The sequence below is a fragment of the Gadus morhua genome, chromosome 21, assembly GCF_902167405.1.
Source record: "Gadus morhua chromosome 21, gadMor3.0, whole genome shotgun sequence".
Lineage (NCBI taxonomy): Eukaryota > Metazoa > Chordata > Actinopteri > Gadiformes > Gadidae > Gadus > Gadus morhua.
In genome coordinates, this window is record NC_044068.1 from 740039 (window position 1) to 760814 (window position 20776).

The 20776-nt window shown below is 50.4% G+C and overlaps 1 protein-coding gene across 3 annotated transcripts in view; it reads right to left on the reverse strand.

Annotated features, from left to right (window-relative positions):
- Positions 1-6529: 6529 nt before the first annotated feature.
- The window catches only part of cnih3 (cornichon family AMPA receptor auxiliary protein 3), a 30700-nt gene continuing 16453 nt past the window's right edge, over positions 6530-20776 (reverse strand). Inside the window, exons 4-8 of one of the 3 annotated variants that reach the window (XR_003974309.1) lie at positions 17700-17812; positions 15658-15804; positions 14034-14084; positions 13000-13052; positions 6530-10166 (exon numbers count right to left, since the gene is read on the reverse strand). Coding sequence is in view for 2 of the 3 variants with exons in the window: in XM_030345241.1 (XP_030201101.1) it covers positions 10162-10166; positions 13000-13052; positions 15658-15804; positions 17700-17812 (318 nt within the window). In the remaining variant the exon portion in view is untranslated. The remainder of the gene's footprint in view (positions 10167-12999; positions 13053-14033; positions 14085-15657; positions 15805-17699; positions 17813-20776) is intronic. The other 2 variants (XM_030345242.1, XM_030345241.1) reach the window with 2 other exon arrangements.

Genomic DNA, 20776 nt, shown 5'->3' on the forward strand with positions numbered 1-20776 from the left:
AGAAATAACGGAGGGATCAGATAGGAAACATAGGACTTCGGTTTTTAAGTGAATACTAGGAAAGTAACATAGCATAAAACTCTCTCTCTCTCTCTCTCTCTCTCTCTCTCTCTCTCTCCCTCCCTCTCCCTCTCTCTCTCTCTCTCTCTCTCTCTCTCTCTCTCTCTCTCTCTCTCTCTCTCTCTCTCTCTCTCTCTCTCTCTCTCTCTCTCTCTCTCTCTCTCTCTCTCTCTCTCTCTCTCTCTCTCTCTCTCTCTCTCTCTCTCTCTCTCTCTCTCTCAGCAGTGACTCATTCTCTCCTGTGATCCTCAAATAGCCGAGAACATGGAGTGTGTGTGTTAGAAGCGGGGCTAACCATCGCCCCAGGGAGGATAAGACAGAGAGAGAGAGAGAGAGAGAGAGAGAGAGAGAGAGAGAGAGAGAGAAAGAGAGAGAGAGAGAGAGAGAGAGAGAGAGAGAGAGAGAGAGAGAGAGAGAGAGAGACAGAGAGAGAGAGAGAGAGAGAGAGACAGACACAGAGAGAGAGAGAGAGAGAGAGAGAGAGAGAGAGAGAGAACGGTCATCCTTCCGTTCCATCTCTATATATATTGTGTCTTTAACAGTATCCTCTGTTCTCCTGTAGGGTGAACAGTAGACAGATCGATTACCCAGGGTGCACCTCTCTCTCTCTGCCACCTTTGAACGAGATGCTACACATCTAACATTTGGTTGGGAGGCAGCTGAGATCACACACACACACACACACACACACACACACACACACACACACACACACACACACACACACACACACACACACACACACATCACATGGTCGCAGATGCAGGCTCATGGAGGTCATGTATGTTTGTTTGTGTGAATCTATAAAGAGTATAAATATATTGATGTATTAATGCCCCTGGGCACGCATCTGTTGGTTTATTTGAATATCAAGAGTGTGTGTGTGTGTGTGTGTGTGTGTGTGTGTGTGTGTGTGTGTGTGTGTGTGTGTGTGTGTGTGTGTGTGTGTGTGTGTGTGTGTGTGTGCATGGTGGCTGGGTGGGGGGGGCATGGTAGGAGGGCAAAGAGACCTCCCCTACGGAACCACGCAGTGTAATGCAGTCTCCATGGAAACCAAAGTGGAACACATGGACATCAATCGTTATTATGGGATGTTGAAAATGCTGCCATTGAGAACACGAACAATTCACTTTTTAAGCGTTGAAATCCATGTATGGATATTAAGACACACACACGCACACACACACAAACAGACACACACACACACACACACACACACACACAGACACACACGGTTTCTAAGAAGCAGTTTGAGTTACAGAAACAATGACTGAGGACCTGAATGAGAGCACCTGGATTGATTGGGTATAAAGGATTGATCGGCCCTCGGTTGAGTCGTCGATACGCCCCTACTCCATCTCCCCCTGTGTCTCTCTATCGCTCCAGCCCGGTGAACACAACATGAAGCCACCTGGAGTGAGACAGACAGGCAGACAGACAGGCAGACAGACAGGCAGTGAGAGTGTTAATTATTAACGCTCACCTGCAGTCACTGCTGACCGCCCACTGACTCATGATATCTGATCTCATATCAGGATACAGAGCACTTAGTCTGTGGAACCCCTCCCATCAACCCACTGGAACAGGGGGAGGAGGAGGAGGAGGAGAGGAGAGGGGGAGGAGGGGGAGAGGGGGAGGAGAGGAGGAGGAGGAGGAGGAGAGAGGAGGAGAGGGGAGGAGGAGGAGGGGGAGGGGGAGAGGGAGGAGGAGGGGGAGGGGGAGGAGGAGGGGGGGAGGGAGGAGGAGAGGAGAGGGGGAAGAGGGGGAGAGGGGGGAGGAGAGGAGGAGGAGAGAGGAGGAGAGGGGAGGAGGAGGAGGGGGAGGGGAGGAGGAGGAGGGGAGGGGGAGGAGGAGGGGGGAGGGGGGAGGAGGGGGAGAGGGAGGAGGAATACTGGTCCAGGACGAGGAGCCCAGACAGACCCCCTGGTCCCCCTGGTCTCCCCTGGTCTCCCCTGGTCTCTCCTGGTCTCTCTTGGTCTCTCTTGGTCTCTCTTGGTCTCTCTTGGTCTCTCCTGGTCTCTCCTGGTCTCTCCTGGTCTCTCTTGGTCTCTCTTGGTCTCTCTTGGTCTCTCCTGGTCTCTCCCGGTCTCTCCCGGTCCCTCCCGGTCCCCCTGGTCTCTACTGGTCCCTCCTGGTCCCTCCTGGTCTCTCCTTGTCCCTCCTGGTCTCTCCGGTCTCTCCGGTCTCTCCTGGTCCCTCCTGGTCTCTCCTGGTCCCTCCTGGTCTCTCCAGGTCACTCCTGGTCTCTCCTGGTCTCTCCTGGTCCCTCCTGGTCCCTCCTGGTCTCTCCTGGTCCCTCCTGGTCTCTCCAGGTCACTCCTGGTCTCTCCAGTCTCTCTGGTCTCTAATGGTTCCTTCCGGTCCAGGGCGTATGACTCACAGACGTCGATGTTCTCTGCAGGCGTTGGCAGAGTGTCGCTCTCTGCGGGGTAAACCTCCAGTATTATGTGTAAAGAAGCAAACTGTAACCTTCGCTAGCCTTCATGGGCGGATTGGAGCGGAGAACACTGCAGAAGATACCTCAAAGCGTGTGAAGGTCCGGTCTCCTGGAGCAGGGTGGGTTCTGGGAGACGTAGGAGTGATCCCACTCTGCATCGGTTTTACTTCTGAAGAGCCGTGAATCAGCACCTCCTCCTTCCCCTCCTCTCTCCCCACAGAGGAGGCGTCGCAACATCTGAGGAGCATCGCGAGTTTCTGATTTTAGAACGATCAGACGCAGCCTAAATATAAAGAGAGGAGGACGAGTCATGTGTCTCTTGGGTGGCCTCCGCTGTTTAAAGTTCTCAGCGTGCTGCAGAGCCACGAACACCCACTGAAGGAGAAAGCTCTCCCAACACCAGGGAACCTACACAAGGCTGTGAGCATCATCACGTCTCATCATCCCGACTCGGTTTAAAGAGGTTCTTGGCACGTCGCTGCGTGATGGTCCCAGAAGAGACGCCCACGCAGGAGTGAAGCGTGCTGCCTTCTTCTTCTCCACCCCGCAGCGGAAAGATGATCTCCCACGTCGATACTTAGCACACACCAACACGCTCACCGGGCGTGGTGATCTCCGTGGAGTTTAATGGTGTTCTGAGTCAAATCCCTCATTTACTTTAGTACAAAACATTTGGGAATCTTAGCTGGCGGTTCTTCAGTTTGATCCTCAACCCTTGAGTAAGTTAATTGTGTATAGTATATAATAATGTGTAGTTTAAATAGTCGATAATGTTAACATTTACTTTTCTACCACTCACGTTGTGTTTAAACTTACTATAGGGACACATATTCTGTGTTAAAGTTTTATCTCACATACTGCAATGACACTCAAATCCATCTTATTAAATTAAACCGAGTCCGGCCGTAACCAATCAGAGGAGACTGATTGTTCTGCGGTCGTTGGCAGGGTTTGTGTTCCACCCAAAGCTGTGTGTTTGTGTTCCAGTAAAAGCAGATTAGTTCAGTGTTTGAATGTGTTGGCGGCCGTTCCCATTGGCTGCAGAACACACACTCTATGGAACCCCCCCAACAAGGACTCCCCGGTCCCCACAACTCCCAGCCTAAAGTGTGTAAAACAGAGATAACCCGCACGCACACGCAACTATACAAACGTCTGTCACACGCACACACACGCACGAAAACACACAGCGCCATGGATCAACAGACTCCTGCTAAACAAAACGCTAGCAAAATCCCCGCTAGGACGCTCCCGCTGGGACGCTAATGCTAGGACGCTATCGCTAGGACGCTCCCGCTGGGACGCTAATGCTAGGACGCTAATGCTGCTATCCAGGATGGTACGCCGGTACGAACGATCAGCTTTAGCGAGAACGTGACGTATTTCCCGTGCTCCAGCCTTCCACTTTGTCATTTGTGTTTCTGTCGAGCCACGGGGGGGGGAGTAGTAGCACGCTAGTCATCATTAGCAACATAGCCTCTTTAACAAATCAGCTTGAAAACACAACTTTACATTGAATTGCACGCAAAGCAAGACCGTGCAATGCAAACATTGGTGACCGGATTAAAGCAGCAATGAAATTGAGTGTGTAAGAGGATTTAACAACGACATTAAAACCACCAACGTGGTACAAATACAAATAAAATGCATCTCAACCCCAGTTAACTATGGGAGCAGCCATCTTCTTTGCGAGTTGTACAGCTCTGCTCGCTCTACTTTGAAAGCGACGAGATACTACGACCAATAGGGGGCGTGCCTCAGTGAAATGCCGCAAGAAAGCTGGGAGATTTGCCCCTTACCACTTGCACATACCGGCATACCAACCAAATGGATAGCAGCATAACACTAGGTAGCTCCTGCTAGGAAGCTCCCGCTAGGACGCTAACACTAGGTAGCTCCTGCTAGGAAGCTCCCGCTATGACGCTAACAATAGGTAGCCCCACTAGGGAGCTACCGCTAGGACACTAACACAAGGTAGCCCCGCTAGGGAGCTACCGCTAGGACGCTAACACTAGGTAGCCCCGCTAGGGAGCTACCGCTAGGACACTAACACAAGGTAGCCCCGCTAGGATGCTAACGATATGTAACCAACACTAGGTAGCCCCCCTAGGGAGCTACCGCTAGCACGCTAACACTAGGTAGCCCCGCTAGGGAGCTACCGCTAGGCTGGTCCCGCTAGGAAGATACCGATAGGAAGCTAACACTAGGTGGCTCCCGCTAGGACCCTGACGCTAGGACGCTAACGATATGTAGCTAACACTAGGTAGCTCCCGCTAGGAAGCTACCGCTAGGCTGGTCCCAGGAGGTGTGGGGAGGGGCGGAAGTGGAGGGAGGGCCCCCACCGGGAGGGGTGGAGGTGGAGGGAGGGGAGGAGGTGGAGGGAGGGGCCCCCATGGGGAGGTGAGGTGAGGAGGTGGAGGGAGGGGCCCCCATGGGGAGGTGAGGTGAGGAGGTGGAGGGAGGGGCCCCCATGGGGAGGCCGAGGTGAGGAGGTGTGGGGAGGGGCCCCCATGGGGAGGGTGAGGTGAGGAGGTGGAGGGAGGGTGAGGTGAGGAGGTGTGGGGAGGGGCCCCCATGGGGAGGTGAGGAGGTGGAGGGAGGGGCCCCCATGGGGAGGCCGAGGTGAGGAGGTGGAGGGAGGGGCCCCCATGGGGAGGTGAGGAGCTGGAGGGAGGGTGAGGTGAGGAGGTGGAGGGAGGGGCCCCCATGGGGAGGGGGAGGTGAGGAGGTGGAGGGAGGGGCCCCCATGGGGAGGGGGAGGTGAGGAGGTGGAGGGAGGGGCCCCCATGGGGAGGGGGAGGTGAGGAGGTGGAGGGAGGGGCCCCCACCGGGAGGGGTGGAGGTGGAGGGAGGGGAGGAGGTGGAGGGAGGGGCCCCCATGGGGAGGTGAGGAGCTGGAGGTGGAGGGAGGGGCCCCCATGGGGAGGTGAGGAGCTGGAGGGAGGGTGAGGTGAGGAGGTGGAGGGAGGGGCCCCCATGGGGAGGCCGAGGTGAGGAGGTGGAGGGAGGGGCCCCCATGGGGAGGTGAGGAGGTGGAGGGAGGGGCCCCCATGGGGAGGCCGAGGTGAGGAGGTGGAGGGAGGGGCCCCCATGGGGAGGTGAGGTGAGGAGGTGGAGGGAGGGGCCCCCATGGGGAGGGTGAGGTGTGGGGAGGGCCCCCCACCGGGGAGGGGAGGCTGTGGGGGCTCACGACCAGCAGCAGCGTGGGTCGGTGGGCGAGGAGGAGCACATGTTAAACGTCCTCCCAGTTCAGAGGCGCAGAGGGAGATCTTCTTGGCACTTAATATTAGACGCACACGTACTATTACATAACATGCTCTTCTCCCCTTTGATCAGCACGCGGCACAAATAGATTCTAAACGGTCGCGGTGTTGTTTCGTACCAGCATGAGGCAGCAGTATGGCGTACTCTCCAGATGTGTGGACATGGATCCCGTTGAGGCATGCTGTTGACGCAGAGATGTAATAACCAGTTTACCTCTGAGGCGTGGGACAGCAGTGTCTGATATCAAGGCTTAAGCATCGCTTTGATGCCATTTGTCGGGGATCAAAACAATGCACGCTAAAGATACTTTGAAGGGAAACACGGAGAGACAAGGGAGATTGTGCTGGATGAATGTTCACTAAGGGAACCTGAGACCGAATGACAGTTACAGACACAGATAGAGATTTAGATGTAAACATAAATGTTAAATGGGCTGCATTTTTACAGCGCTTTTCTAGCCATAGGCCACTCAAAGCTGTTTACAATATTGCCTCACATTCCTGCACACATTCACACACCGACGGGCGGCGGAGTCGGCCACGCAGGGCGACAGCCGGCTCGTCCGCAGCAGTCAGGGTGAGGCGTCTTGCTCAGGGACACCCCGGCACTCTCTGTATCATTTTGCTAGGTTGATAGTTCGATCCCCGGCTCCTAGGAGGAGCCGGGGATCGAACTATCAACCTAGCAAAATGATACAGAGAGATCCAGGGGTAATGGAGAGAGATACAGCGGCATATTCAGAAATACAGAGATGGATAAAGTCACAAAGACAAGGTTTTTTAACCAATCATATTTTATTTCATAAACAAGAATATGTAAATTTAGCTCAGTTACACAGTAGATATAAAATATTTTTTTGTTTAAATATTAATTAAGTTAAACAGCAGAACTGATTTGATTACAGACCAAAACACCAGAACACCTGGAAGCGCGTTGGTTAGAGACAATCACCATAATATTCTACCAGTAAGTCTCTACAAGATAGTCTACCAGTTACTCTCCACCAGTAAGACTCTCCTAGTTACTCTCTACCAGTTACTCTCCACCAGTAAGACTCTCCTAGTTACTCTCTACCAGTTACTCTCCACCAGTAAGACTCTCGTAGTTACTCTCTACCAGTTAGACTCTACCAGTTAGAATCACTCCCAGTAAGTCTCTACCAGTTAAACGCCATAGCAGTTACTCTCTCCCAGTTACTCTCTCCCAGTTACTCTTCACCAGTTACTCTTTGCCAGTTAGACTCTTCCAGTTACTCTCTCCGAGTAACTCTACCAGTTAGACTCTACCAGTTACTCTCTCCGAGTAACTATCAGTTAGACTTTACCAGTTATACTCTTCCAGTTAGACTTTCCCAGTTAGACTCCACCAGTTAGACTCCACCAGTTAGACTCCAGACTCCACCAGTTACTCTCTACCAGTTAGACTCCACCAGTTAGACTCCAGACTCCACCAGTTAGACTCCACCAGTTAGACTCCACCAGTTAGACTCTACCAGTTACTCTCCACCAGTTAGACTCCACCAGTTAGACTCCACCAGTTAGACTCCACCAGTTAGACTCCACCAGTTAGACTCCACCAGTTCGAATGTTCCATAAATCAGTTCTGCTCCCTGCGTGCGTTTTGCCGACGGGCCCATGAGCCAGGATCCCAACCAGCTCAGTGGGTGCTACAGGGCAGCTGACCCCCAGGTCGGAGGTCAGGGGGCGTGTTGGGTCAGGGGGCGTGTCAGGGTCAAGGGGGCGTGTCAGGGGGCGTGTCGGGGTCAGGGTGAGGGCTAGGCCGTGTGTCCACCTCTAGTGTCATCGTGATTCTCGTCCCGAATAATACGAGATCAGAGAGGAATTGTGCCGACGAACAGCCCGCCTTTCAGAGGTTCAAAGGCATCGGCAGCATGTGCTACACTTTCGTTCTAAGAGTGGTAGAAAGTGACAGATTTAACCTACGTGACATATCTCATTTTACTTATATATATATATTTGTATATTCATATTTATTTTTTTGAGTTATACATTTTTTATTGCAGATTGGTAACACTGATTCGCGTTTTAGGATTGAGCAGAAAACGCAAACAGTCAACATCTCAACGAATAGTTTGTACATGAAGGAAGTCATTCTACTGTACATGAAGGAAGTCATTCTAAAGATATAACAAGTTCACATATTTTGGTCAGTTATGGAGATAGAAAAGTTCCCCTGGTACGGTTCCTGGGCGTCAGTGAGCTGGAAGACCATCACCTGTTCCAATAGGCTAGGCTAGGCTAACGAATTTTAGCCTAGCCTATCGTAGCCAGATCCTTGACACTTTTGATAGACGCTATCTTTGCAAAGAGCATGTGCTCCTCCTCTAGAAAAACAATGTTTTATCTATATATATATATATATATATATATATATATATATATATATATATATATATATATAAACCTATATATAAACATGTGAACATATATAAATGTCCAAATGTTAAGCTATATGACAGTATTTCAGATTGGTAATTAAAAAAACGTTTCACTGCAGAACAACACCAGACAACACAGAGAAATACTTTGCTATGTGCTTTTTTCAAGTTCGATAAGAAATGCTTTTTGTTTAAGAATACACCAAAGTACACGCGTCACCAAAAGCCATTCACATGTTAATGTTCACATGTCCACACGTAGAAAACAACCAGGCCATGGGCTGGAAGTGCTATGGAAGGAAATGTAAAGAAAGAAATAAAACATTCACCTCGCTGCTACAAAGCCTTCCTCTCGCAGTTCAGTTTCCTCCGTCTGATCCCTGGATACCAACTCTAGAGTTGCTACGATTACTGTTCTACATGAGATGAAGGAGGGACTGAGTTATGGGTTCTGTTGCCGAGGATCGTATGATCGTACGGACCAATGATACGGGACGATTGCACTAGAAGAAAGTACGATCGTACGGACCAATGATACGGGACGATTGTACTAGAAGATAGTACGATCCTACGGACCAATGATACGGGACGATTGCACTAGAAGATAGTACGATTGTACGGACCAATGATACGGGACGATTGCACTAGAAGATAGTACGATCGTACGGACCAATGATACGGGACGATTGCACTAGAAGATAGTACGATCGTACGGACCAATGATACGGGACGATTGCACTAGAAGAAAGTACGATCGTACGGACCAATGATACGGGACGATTGCACTAGAAGATAGTACGATCGTACGGACCAATGATACGGGACGATTGCACTAGAAGAAAGTACGATCGTACGGACCAATGATACGGGACGATTGCACTAGAAGATAGTACGATCGTACGGACCAATGATACGGGACGATTGCACTAGAAGATAGTACGATCGTACGGACCAATGATACGGGACGATTGCACTAGAAGATCGTACGATCGTACGGACCAATGATACGGGACGATTGCACTAGAAGATAGTACGATCGTACGGACCAATGATACGGGACGATTGCACTAGAAGAAAGTACGATCGTACGGACCAATGATACGGGACGATTGCACTAGAAGATAGTACGATCGTACGGACCAATGATACGGGACGATTGCACTAGAAGATAGTACGATCGTACGGACCAATGATACGGGACGATTGTACTAGAAGATCGTACGATCGTACGGACCAATGATACGCGGCGATCGCACTAGTAGATCGTGCCGTTAGACCGAATTGTAAAAATACCAATCGTGATCGTACCATTCAAATGTGTTGTGCGCTCGTTTCCTACGATCTTATGTCGTACCGCCCAATCATTCCGTTTAATCGGATCCTAAGATAGTATTATACGATATCACCGTCACATTGTATACGATTGCACCGTCCAATCAAATCGTACAATCGTATCGTACAAACAAACTGTATAATCGTCCCGGCAACAGAACGTGCTTCATCGCGCTGTGCCTGAGACAACCATGGCCAATGACCTTCATCCGGGGGGGGGGGGGGGGGACTGCTGTTGCTACAGTTACAGACGCGGTAGCGCTGAACGTTCCGGAAGGCTCCGGGAGCGGGAGGAGGTGGCGAATTAGCGGTACAAACATCGGCCCGGCAGTGATTGACGTGGTTGTGTTCTCCTAGCAACCAGTCCAGCTGTAAACAGTAGTTGGCTGAGTATGTACAGGATATATGCAGAATTAATATCCAGCGCACTGAGGGCAAAGGGGGCGGGGCCGGGGCCGAACCCCTCCTCATTGGCTCATTGTTATTTGGCTTCACAGCAAAAAAATAGTTAGTTTGATCTCTGTCCCTCCCAAAGAGTCTTTAGTCCCTGGAACAGTCAAGGTGAAGAGTGGCTCCGGAGGTGCCTTCATCCTCCTCCCTCCTGGACCCGACAGCTGATTGGCTAAGAGGTTCTGACGGTTGATTGGCTAAGAGGTGACCAGAGAGTAGATCATACTGAAACAGAAGAGAAAAATAATTCCATCAGTACCATCTTAACCCTTCTCCTTCTCTTATTGGTCACATCCTCATTACTGCATAGCCAGTAGAGAGAAAGAAGATTTAAACTTTTTATTTTTAAAGGGGACCTATTATGCTTTGTCGACTTTTATGACCTATAAACGTTGTTATAATGATTGATAGTCATGTTTAACCATTCACAAAAAACTATGTCGATTTTCACGAAAATCTTCCTCTCATCTGGGCGCTTTCAGCCTTCTCTGTCAACGCTCGGTTCGTCCTTCTCCGCCCCCTCGCCCCCCTCCTGCCAACCCAACTCCGTTGTGATTGGTTACCTTCCTTGGAGCGCACGCGCGGGCAGATTTGACCAGGCATATGGGGGCGCGGCAGGAGTGCCTCTACGTAGATGATTTCCCGGAAATGTGAACAAGTGAATCGCAAACGTTGTCCCGAGTGTTTAGCGCTCTGCACAGCCACCCCAGACTGTCAGCAGGGAATACGTTGAAATGAATGTACGTCATTATTTGACACTTTAGTATGGTTAAACATGACTATCAATCATTATAACAACGTTTATAGGTCATAAAAGTCGAAAAAGCATAATAGGTCCCCTTTAAACAATAATTTACAGGAGATACAGCATTCGGGTTGGGCGGCATTCAAAACAGTCAGTGTGTGAACTTTGTGTGTATCAAAATAATTTGATACACAAATTAGTTTGTTTTGGGATTTCGATATTGAGATAACCCTGGCAATCTTTTAGACATATAATTTTCCTGAATAAGTGAGATGTTTTGATTTCAGCAGAACCTGTTCTGAACAATCCTGGACATGAACAGGCTTAAGCAGATTTACAGCTGAGTTGGCTTAGGGGAGATTACAGAACCTAAACCTTCTTAAAGTCAGACCCCGCTAAACATTAATACTGCCTTTATGCTCACTCAACTGTTGTTTACGTAGAACGCACACACGCTAAACACATTAAGAAAAGATCTGAAATGATTTTGGATAAAAAATATGTTTAAGTAATATCTTACAAGAATTGTAGGGCATAAAGCAGATGTATGGAATATAATATTCACTGTTTGCATTAGTATTTAGCTTTTCAGAAAAGGACCAGAAAATGACCCTATTCTACTCACCCTTTCTCAACGAGGAAGACTTCGCTCAAATCTTGGTACATTTCCTATGTGTAATAACTAATGCTTCCCCATGTTGGCGTCATGTTGAGTTGCTAGGCGTTAGCATGGCAGGGAGAGCTGCTGCTAGCTGAATGGCTCATTAGCTTTAATGATCCGGCATGCTAATGAGCCGAGCTAACGGCGTTGTCATAATGATCGTCAGCTTCATCCTGCAACTCATACCCAGTGTGAGCTGATAGTGTGTGTGTGTGTGTGTGCGTGTGTGTGTCTGTGTGTGTGTGTGTGTGTTTGTGTGTGTATGTGTACGTGTATGTGTGCATGTGTGTGTTTGTTAGTGTGCGTGTGTATGTGTGTGTGTGTGTGTGTGTGGGTGCGTGTGTGTGTGCGTGTCTGTGTGTGTGTGTGTGTGTCTGTGTGTGTGTGTGTGCACGCAGGTGTGTGTGTTTGTTAGTGTGCGTGTGTATGTGTCTGTGTGGGTGTGTGTGTGTGTGTGTTAAGGGGGAGGCAGTGGTGGGGGGGTCATGCTAGGAACACGGGTTTGAAGGGGGCTTCAGACGGCAGAGCAGAAGTCTCACAGAGACCTCGTACCGCACAGCAGCGCGTCGTGGAGCAGGAAGGGGGAGGGCAGCTCGCTACGAGGTCAGTGGAGCCTGGTCCCAGATCACCTCTCACCACTACACTATCTGGGCTGTGTTCACTGGCATATTGCTTTGATACCAAAGCAATTCCAGGACGAAATCTGTTATCGTGTAACACCTAATTATTTCAGGATGTTGTGCTCAGGTCTGGCGACGCCTCTGTGACCGTCTGCTCTGGTCTGTTCCCCGCATGATGACTCAGCCTCTGGGAGAGGTTCTCGGTAGAACCCGACAGCCCGTGCGGCAGGTTCACGATCATTTCACAAGCACTGAGCACAGATGTTCAGGGCGTTTGGGTGGAAGATGGTTAAAGAAGACCCAGCCAGTCCACTACAAGAACCAGGTAACTACCCTTACCTGGGCAGTCACATGGTCACCAAACTCATCTGGTCTGTCAGCTGGTCCCTCACCTGGTCGCTACACTCACCTGGTCAATACACTCATCTGGTCACTTTAGTCACCTGGTCACTCACCTGGTCACTCACCTGGTCACTACACTCACCTGGTCACTCACCTGGTTACCATCCTCACCTGGTCACTCACCTGGTCGCTATAGTTACCTGGTAGCTATAGTTATCTGGTCACTACACCTGGTCACTCACCTTGTTACTACATTCACCTGATCACTCACCTGGTCCCTCACCTGGTCACTCCCCTGGTAACTACCCTCACCTGGTTACTCACCTGGTAACTACCCTCACCTGGTAACTACCCTCACCTGGTCACTATAGTCACCTTCTCACTACACCTGGTCACTCACCTGTTCACTACACTCACCTAGTCAGTACACTCACCTGGTCACTCACCTGGTCATTACACTCACCTGGTCACTACACTCACCTGGTCGCTCAACTGATCACTACACTCAACTGTTTGCTCACCTGGTCCCTACCCCCCGGTGGTCACCACAGTCTCTAGAGTAAACTGGCCAGTACCAGTAACCTGTACCATTAACCTCTTCCAGTTGCCCTCTGTATCACGGTGTAACACCAGCGTTTCTAAGCCCAGGCGTGGATGAGGCAGTGCTGGTGTCTGAGGAGGTGAACTCACTGCTGCTGCTGACACCGGCAGAGTCCGAGCCCTCCGGACCGGCCCAGTAGGAGCTACACCAGCGGGTGGAGATGGAGATGGAGAAGCAGAGGAATGGGTGGAACAACGTCAGCAGCGTGGGGCACAGAGCGCACCACAGCGGGAGCAGAAACACGCCAAGCACGACTATGAGGAAGACCCGCTCCACAACACACGGAGGGGGTGGAGCTCGGGGCCGGCCCGGTGAGGAGGACGGGGGTGTGGAGGTAGTGGAGGGTCAGCAGAACGAGCTCTGGTAGCTAAGGTCTCCTCGTGTGCGTATAGAGTGGCTTGTGTGCGTTACATTAGAGTGTGTCTCTCTGAAGGCTGAGAGTGTAAGAGACTGGAGACAAGACTCCCTTCACACTTACTGTTCTGGGCGGCCTGGTGGAAAGCGTTTGAACAGATAGTCTGCTTGAGGAGCTACGCCACCTGGTCGGGCGGTGATCTCAGTGACAGCATGTATACACGGTCATGACGTTGATTTGCTACCTGTGTGGTTCTGCTGGGGTGGGCGTATGTTCAGCAGGCCCGTGGACCACCAAACCGCCGCCGGGGTTTGCTGGTCCACACAATGTGCCGATACGGGGAACCTCAGCGTGATCGCACACATAGAAGACCAACTCCATGTTAAAGCTGCAATCCTTCAGTCCAGAACCATTCTCATTCGTCAGCAGTTTTAAAAACTCCAATTTGTGGTTTAGTTTGAGGTTTCATGGCGTCTCGTATCCGGGGGACAGGAGACCCAGAGTTGGTTCCAACAGCTTATGGTCGCCATGTGTTGAGGTTCTAAGCCATATAGCCCCAACCGCCCCTCATGACCCATTACCGGGCCGGGCCGAAGATCCACCAGGGTTACGCGGTGGTGACCGTACGGTATCCTTGGTAACGGACCAAAGGCAGGGGGGGCTATACGCGACAACACAAACAAATGCGGTGCGCCGAATTATCCGGAGAATCATTTTTAAGATTTTCTGACAGTGAAAAGAGCAGAGAAAAATAAGTAAGGATTGTACCTTTAATGTTTCCTTAAGACTTATTACAGGGAAATATCCAGGTTCCAAACACTGCAACAATCACGCAACACATGGAGAATAGTTAGTCACGAGGACAGCAATAGAACTCACTATGGTGACCACATGGAGAATGGTTAGTCACCAGTAGATAACTCACTATGGTGAAGACATGGAGAAGTTAGTTTTAAGGGAAAGAACTCACTATTTTGAACAAATGGAGAAGTAATGGGAAGTGAACTCACTATGGGGAACATATGGAGGATTGAACTCACTATGGGGAACATATGGAGGATTGAACTCACTATGGTGAACATATGGAGGATTGAACTCACTATGGTGAACATATGGAGGATTGAACTCACTATGGTGAACATATGGAGGATTGAACTCACTATGGTGAACATATGAAGGGAACTCACTATAGGGAACATATGGAGGATTGAACTCACTATGGGGAACATATGGAGGATTGAACTCACTATGGGGAACATATGGAGAAGTGATGGGAAGTGAACTCACTATGGTGAACACATGGAGAGAACTCACTATGGTGAACACATGGAGAGAACTCACTATGGGGAACACATGAGGAAGTTATCAGGAGACAATTCACTATGGTGAAGACATGGAGAAGTTCTGAGGAGAGAGTTGACTATGGTGAACACATGAATAAGTTTGTTAGGAAGAGAGAACTCAGTTTGGTGAACACATGGAGAAGTTATGAGGAAAGAATTCACTATGGTGAACCCATGGAGAGAACTCACTATGGGGAACACATGGAGAGAACTCACCGGGGAAATAAGTTATGAGGACAGCAATAGAACACACTAAACAAACTCATTTTCAACATTATAAGGAAAACATACATCCTATGAATTAATAATAGGCCTATCAATAAGATAGATTTATGTTTTCAACACGGTAATTACCAACTTACTCATAATAAATGATGGCACATGTTATTATTATATCTGAGCTAAGAGTCGATAGCTTTACGATAGGTGTTAGCTGGCTAAGTACATCTCTTACGGACCGGCACACTGATGAATAATTGATGGATGGTTAAAAATTGGTCCATCCTAGCACGTCTGGTAATACACCTGGGACAGACTTTGTTGTTAGATTTCGACCAATCAGCACATCAGAGAGGACCCTGGGCTGAGCCCCGCCCGCCAGGAGCAGACCCACAGGTGAGGTCGTTCGGTTTGTCAGACCTCCTTCACTTTGAGACGAAGCTACCAAAGGACCGCACTATTGAGCTGAATATGAGCTCAAGCTGGATACGGAATGATCGAAATCACGAAAACTTTCTAAACTGTTTTGTCGCTGGCCGAGATATGTTAGGTTTAATACACAGTGTACAGATCATTACAGATAACAATAATCCAGTACACTCCAATTCCCTCATCTCTTGATGTTTTACGGTAGAGGCGATGACATCACGGTCTACACCCCTCAACCAATCAGCTCGCTCGGCGGTGAGGTCGTCTCCTCTAGCGTAAAGCCTCCCGCCCTCTCTATGGCCAATCGGACGCTCGTCACGTGACACAAACCGCCGTCGGATCTCAACGCTATCACGCTGGTCACGTGACCCCGCTGGCCCCGCCCCCAGGAAGGGACTCACCAGTAGAGATAGTAGAAGAAGGAGAGGACGAAGAAGGACAGCTTGCACCAGGCCTCCTTCAGGCAGAACTTGAGGGTGTCCCCGTTCATGACCGAGGCCGGGTCGTAGAGGAGCTCCTTGGTGTCGGTCGGGCTGTGGAAGTACCGGCTGCAGAGGGAGAGACACTACAAACTCAGCCCACTGGGGTCGGGCTGCAGAGGGGGAGAAGCTACACACTCAGCCCACTGGGGTCGGGCTGCAGAGGGGGAGGAGCTACACACTCAGCCCACTGGGGTCGGGCTGCAGAGGGGGAGGAGCTACACACTCAGCCCACTGGGGTCGGGCTGCAGAGGGGGAGGAGCTACACACTCAGCCCACTGGGGTCGGGCTGGGGTCCAATACAACTCAGAGCTGAGCTTGTAGTTCGGCTGTGTTCAAATATAACTCAGATGTAAGTTGTAGTTGGGCTGTGTTCCAATAGAACTCAGATGTAAGTTGTAGTTTGGCTGTGTTCCAATATAACTCAGAGGAGGGCTTGTAGTTTGGCTGTGTTCCAATAGAACTTGTGGTTTGATTCCTAACAACTCGTGGGATTTCCCTGGAAGAGGAGGCGATTCAGAGCATCAGTCTAGCCTCATCTCGGATCAAATCAATGTGCTCCATTCTGAGCCCAGAGGTAAATGGGTTGCTCTGTGAACGGTATCACAGATTCACACACACACACACATATATATATATATATATATATATATATATATATATATACACGCCGCCATCTGTGTTCTTCGAAGACATATTTTCTGTGAAGTAATCAAGAGAGAAACAGCCCAAACCCCCACTGGGTGAGATAAAGTGGGAGAGTTATTTTGAAAGAACTTGTTTCGCCTGAGAAGAATTCACAGCTTTGGTAATTTATGGAAAACAGCCGAGTCCCAGACAGGAAGCGGGTCCACCAGACAGGAAGTGCATCCACCAGACAGGAAGTAGGTCCACCAGACAGGAAGTGGGGCCACCAGAGAGGAAGTAGGGCCACCAGACAGGAAGTGGGTCCACCAGACAGGAAGTGGGGCCACCAGACAGGACGTGGGTCCACCAGACAGGAAGTGCGTCCACCAGAGAGGAAGTGCGTCCACCAGAGAGGAAGTGCGTCCATCAGACAGGAAGTGGGTCCACCAGACAGGACGTGGGTCCACCAGACAGGAAGTAGGTCCCTGATGGAGATCTGATGGGTGCTGGGTGTCACCAGAGGGACAGTAGGGTGCTGGGTGGACAGTAGGGTCCATAAGTTAATGGGGCCGTGGGTAAGTGGATTATTTTCAGGGATTTAACTTTATTTTACTCTAACCCCAAAGCTGCACCACAACACCCGGGAGCTCGGAGACAGACGCTGTGTGCACGAGGAAACTACACAAAGTACACACTGGAGCAGGAGCCCTGCTGTGGCAACATCTGGCCTGACCTCACCATCGTCGTCATCATTACACTCCAGCAGCAGGAGGAAGGTGGTGAACTTCTTCAGCAGTTCAGGTCTGTTATCCACTGCTCTGGTCTACTATCCGCCCTGCAGCCCAGACCGCTTTGGTCTATACATCGATCTGCTACTCTGGGCGAGTGGCCGAGTGTGTAGTGTAGTGTGTGTGTAGTCAGAGTATGTAGAGGACAAGGTTGTAGTCTGAGTGTTGTGTGTAGTGATTAGTGTGTAGTGTAGTGTAGTGTAGTTAGCAGAGTCTGTAGTCAGAGTGTGCAGTGTAGTGTACAGTGTAGTGTGTAGTGTTGTGTGTAGTGTAGTGCACAGTGGTGTGTGTAGTGTAGTGTGTAGTGTAGTGTGTAGTGTAGTGTGTAGTGTAGTGTTGTGTGCAGTGTAGTGTGTAGTGTTGTGTGTAGTGTAGTGTGCAGTGGTGTGTGTAGTGTAGTGTGTAGTGTTGTGTGCAGTGTAGTGTAGTGTGCAGTGTAGTGTGTAGTGTAGTGTGTTGTGTGTAGTGTAGTGTGTAGTGTTGTGTGCAGTGTAGTGTGTAGTGTTGTGTTGTGTGTAGTGCGTAGTGGTGTGTACAGTGTGTAGCTACCTCCAGGTGTTGTAGAACAGCAGAGGGATGTTCAGGCCGACCGTCAGCCACTCCTGGGCGCACAGGAACATGATGCAGAACAGACCGTGGATGGAGTACTCTGGGAGAACCAGCTGGAACACAGAACACAGAGCAGTCCGGCTAGAACCAGCTGGAACCAGTTAGAGAACACAGAACACAGAGCAGACCGGATAGAACCAGCTGGAACCAGCTAGAGAACACAGAACACAGAACACAGAGCAGACCAGCTAGAACCAGCTGGAACCAGCTAGAGAACACAGAACACAGAGCAGACCAGCTAGAACCAGCTGGAACACAGAACACAGAGCAGACCAGCTAGAACCAGCTGGAACACAGAACACAGAGCAGACCAGCTAGAACCAGCTGGAACACAGAACACAGAGCAGACCAGCTAGAACCAGCTGGAACAGAACATAGAACAGAAGAAGACTAGAAGCTAGAGGACCAGTTGCAATCAGGGCCGCACATTCACCCAGTCACACACACACACACATTCACCCAGTCACACACACACACACATTCACCCAGTCACACACACACACACATTCATTCACCCAGTCACACACACACACATTCACCCAGTCACACACACACATTCACCCAGTCACACACACACACATTCATTCACCCATTCACACACACACACACACACACACACACACATTCACCCAGTCACACACACATTCATTCACCCAGTCACACACACACACACACACACACACATTCACCCAGTCACACACACATTCATTCACCCAGTCACACACACACACACACACACACACACACACACACACACACACACACACACACACACACACACACACACACACACACACACACACACACACACATTCATTCACCCAGTCACACACACATTAATTCCCCCAGTCACACACACATTCATTCACCCAGTCACACACACATTCTTTCACCCAGTCACACACACACACACATTCATTCACCCAGTCACACACACACACATTCATTCACCCAGTCACACACACATTCATTCACCCAGTCACACACACACACACATTCATTCACCCAGTCACACACCCATTCATTCACCCAGTCACACACACACATTCATTCACCCAGTCACACACACACACATTCATTCACCCAGTCACACACACATTCATTCACCCAGTCACACACACATTCATTCACCCAGTCACACACACATTCATTCACCCAGTCACACACACATTCATTCACCCAGTCACACACACATTCATTCACCCAGTCACACACACATTCATTCACCCAGTCACACACACATTCATTCCCCCATGCCTCCACTGCCATGTAGGGGAGCAGCTGTTCTGGAGCAGGGGTTCAGGGGTCCATTCGTCTCCCAGGGCCGGGCCGTGATCCAGAGCCCTACAGATAAGGGGTGCGAGCTGAACACGGAGGCGCTGACGTCCCTGCTCTGACTCTGCTCTCCGCCGTGTGCTGCGACAGGCGGCCCGCCCCCGCACAACCTACAAATACTAACGTGTTGCTCATACATAGTTTACTATCTGCTCGCCCAACGGGGAGTAGACTGCATTTAGCCCAACATGGTGGTAGAAGCAGCTTGGACAACTTCTCTGCTCCTCTAACAGCATGTACTGCGTCCTGGCACTGGGAGATGTTAGATCATGAATCAGACATTCACGTGTCCTTATACACGCGCGCACGCATGGACGCAAACACATACACAAACACGGTGATCCAACTGGGACAGAATGTCAGTAGGCCCTATCGTATAGAGGGAGAGAGAGATGGTTAGAGAGGGGAAGGGGGTAGGAGAGGGAGAGATAAGGGTTGGAGAGGGGGGGTTAAGAGAGAGAGAGAGAGAGAGAGAGAGAGAGAGAGAGAGAGAGAGAGAGAGAGAGAGAGAGAGAGAGAGAGAGAGAGAGAGAGAGAGAGAGAGAGAGAGAGAGAGAGAGAGAGAGAGAGAGAGAGAGGTAGGTTAGAGCCAGAGATAGTGAGCAAGAGAGAGAAGGAGGGAGAGAGAGATTGCAAGACTGATGGAGGAAGAGAGGAGAAGGGTGATTATCTCAGGCTCCGGAGATTGCCGTGGTTACCGGACAGATCCAGGTTGGATGCTGGCGTGTCCTCGTGCCCTTGAGCAAGATGCGTAACTACTAAGAGCTCCTGGCTTGCATGGCTTTCCCCTCCCCCTGTGGGTGTGGGTGTGTGCGTGTGGGTGTGGGTGTGTGCGTGTGCGTACATGTGTGTGTGTCTGTAGGGGCTGCAGTCCCTCAGGGCTTGTCTCAGCTGGGACTACAGATGTGTGTGTTTGTGTTTGTGTGTCGGGGTTTGGGGAGTACAGATGTTTGTGCGCGTGTGTGTATGTGTGTGTGTCTATGTGTGGCTGTGTGTGTGTGTCTGTGGGTGTGTGTCTGTGTGCGGGGACTACATCTCTCTGGGGGTCAGCCCCAGAACCTGAAGACTCCCAGCTGATCCTGGTCACGTGACCAATCAGGTGATCCCGTCCTGTGAAGCAGTTCGTCTTCATCCTCCCTCAGGGGGGTCTTCATCAACAGCTGTGCAGAACGAGGAAGACTCCAGCAGAGTTTGTAAACCTTAGCTCTGCGAGGGAAGATGCTACGGGGGATTTTACTCTTCAAACACACGTTTGATGGGTTAGGGCTGTGATGGGAAATATGTGGATGATTAAATACAAGTTTATTATGATTAATGTTCAGTAAATATCAGTATTATGGATTGAGGACACAGGGAATTGACCCAGAAACACCTGCTTACAAGTCCTGCCAAACCCTACGACTCTCCCTTTCTCTCCTCTCATCCCCCCTCCTCTCTCCTCTCTCCTCCTCTCTCTCCTTTCTCCCCCCCTCTCCTCTCTCCTCCTCTCTCTCCTTCTCCCCCCCTCTCCTCTTCCTTCATCCTCTCTCCACTCTCCCCTCTCTCCTTCTCCTCACTCCCCTCATCCTCTCTCCCCTCCTCCCTTCCTCTCCCCTCCTCTCCTCCTTTCTCTTCCCCTCCACTCTCCCCTCTCCCCTCCTCCCTTCCTCTCCTCTCCCCTCCCCTCCTCCTTCCTCTCCCCT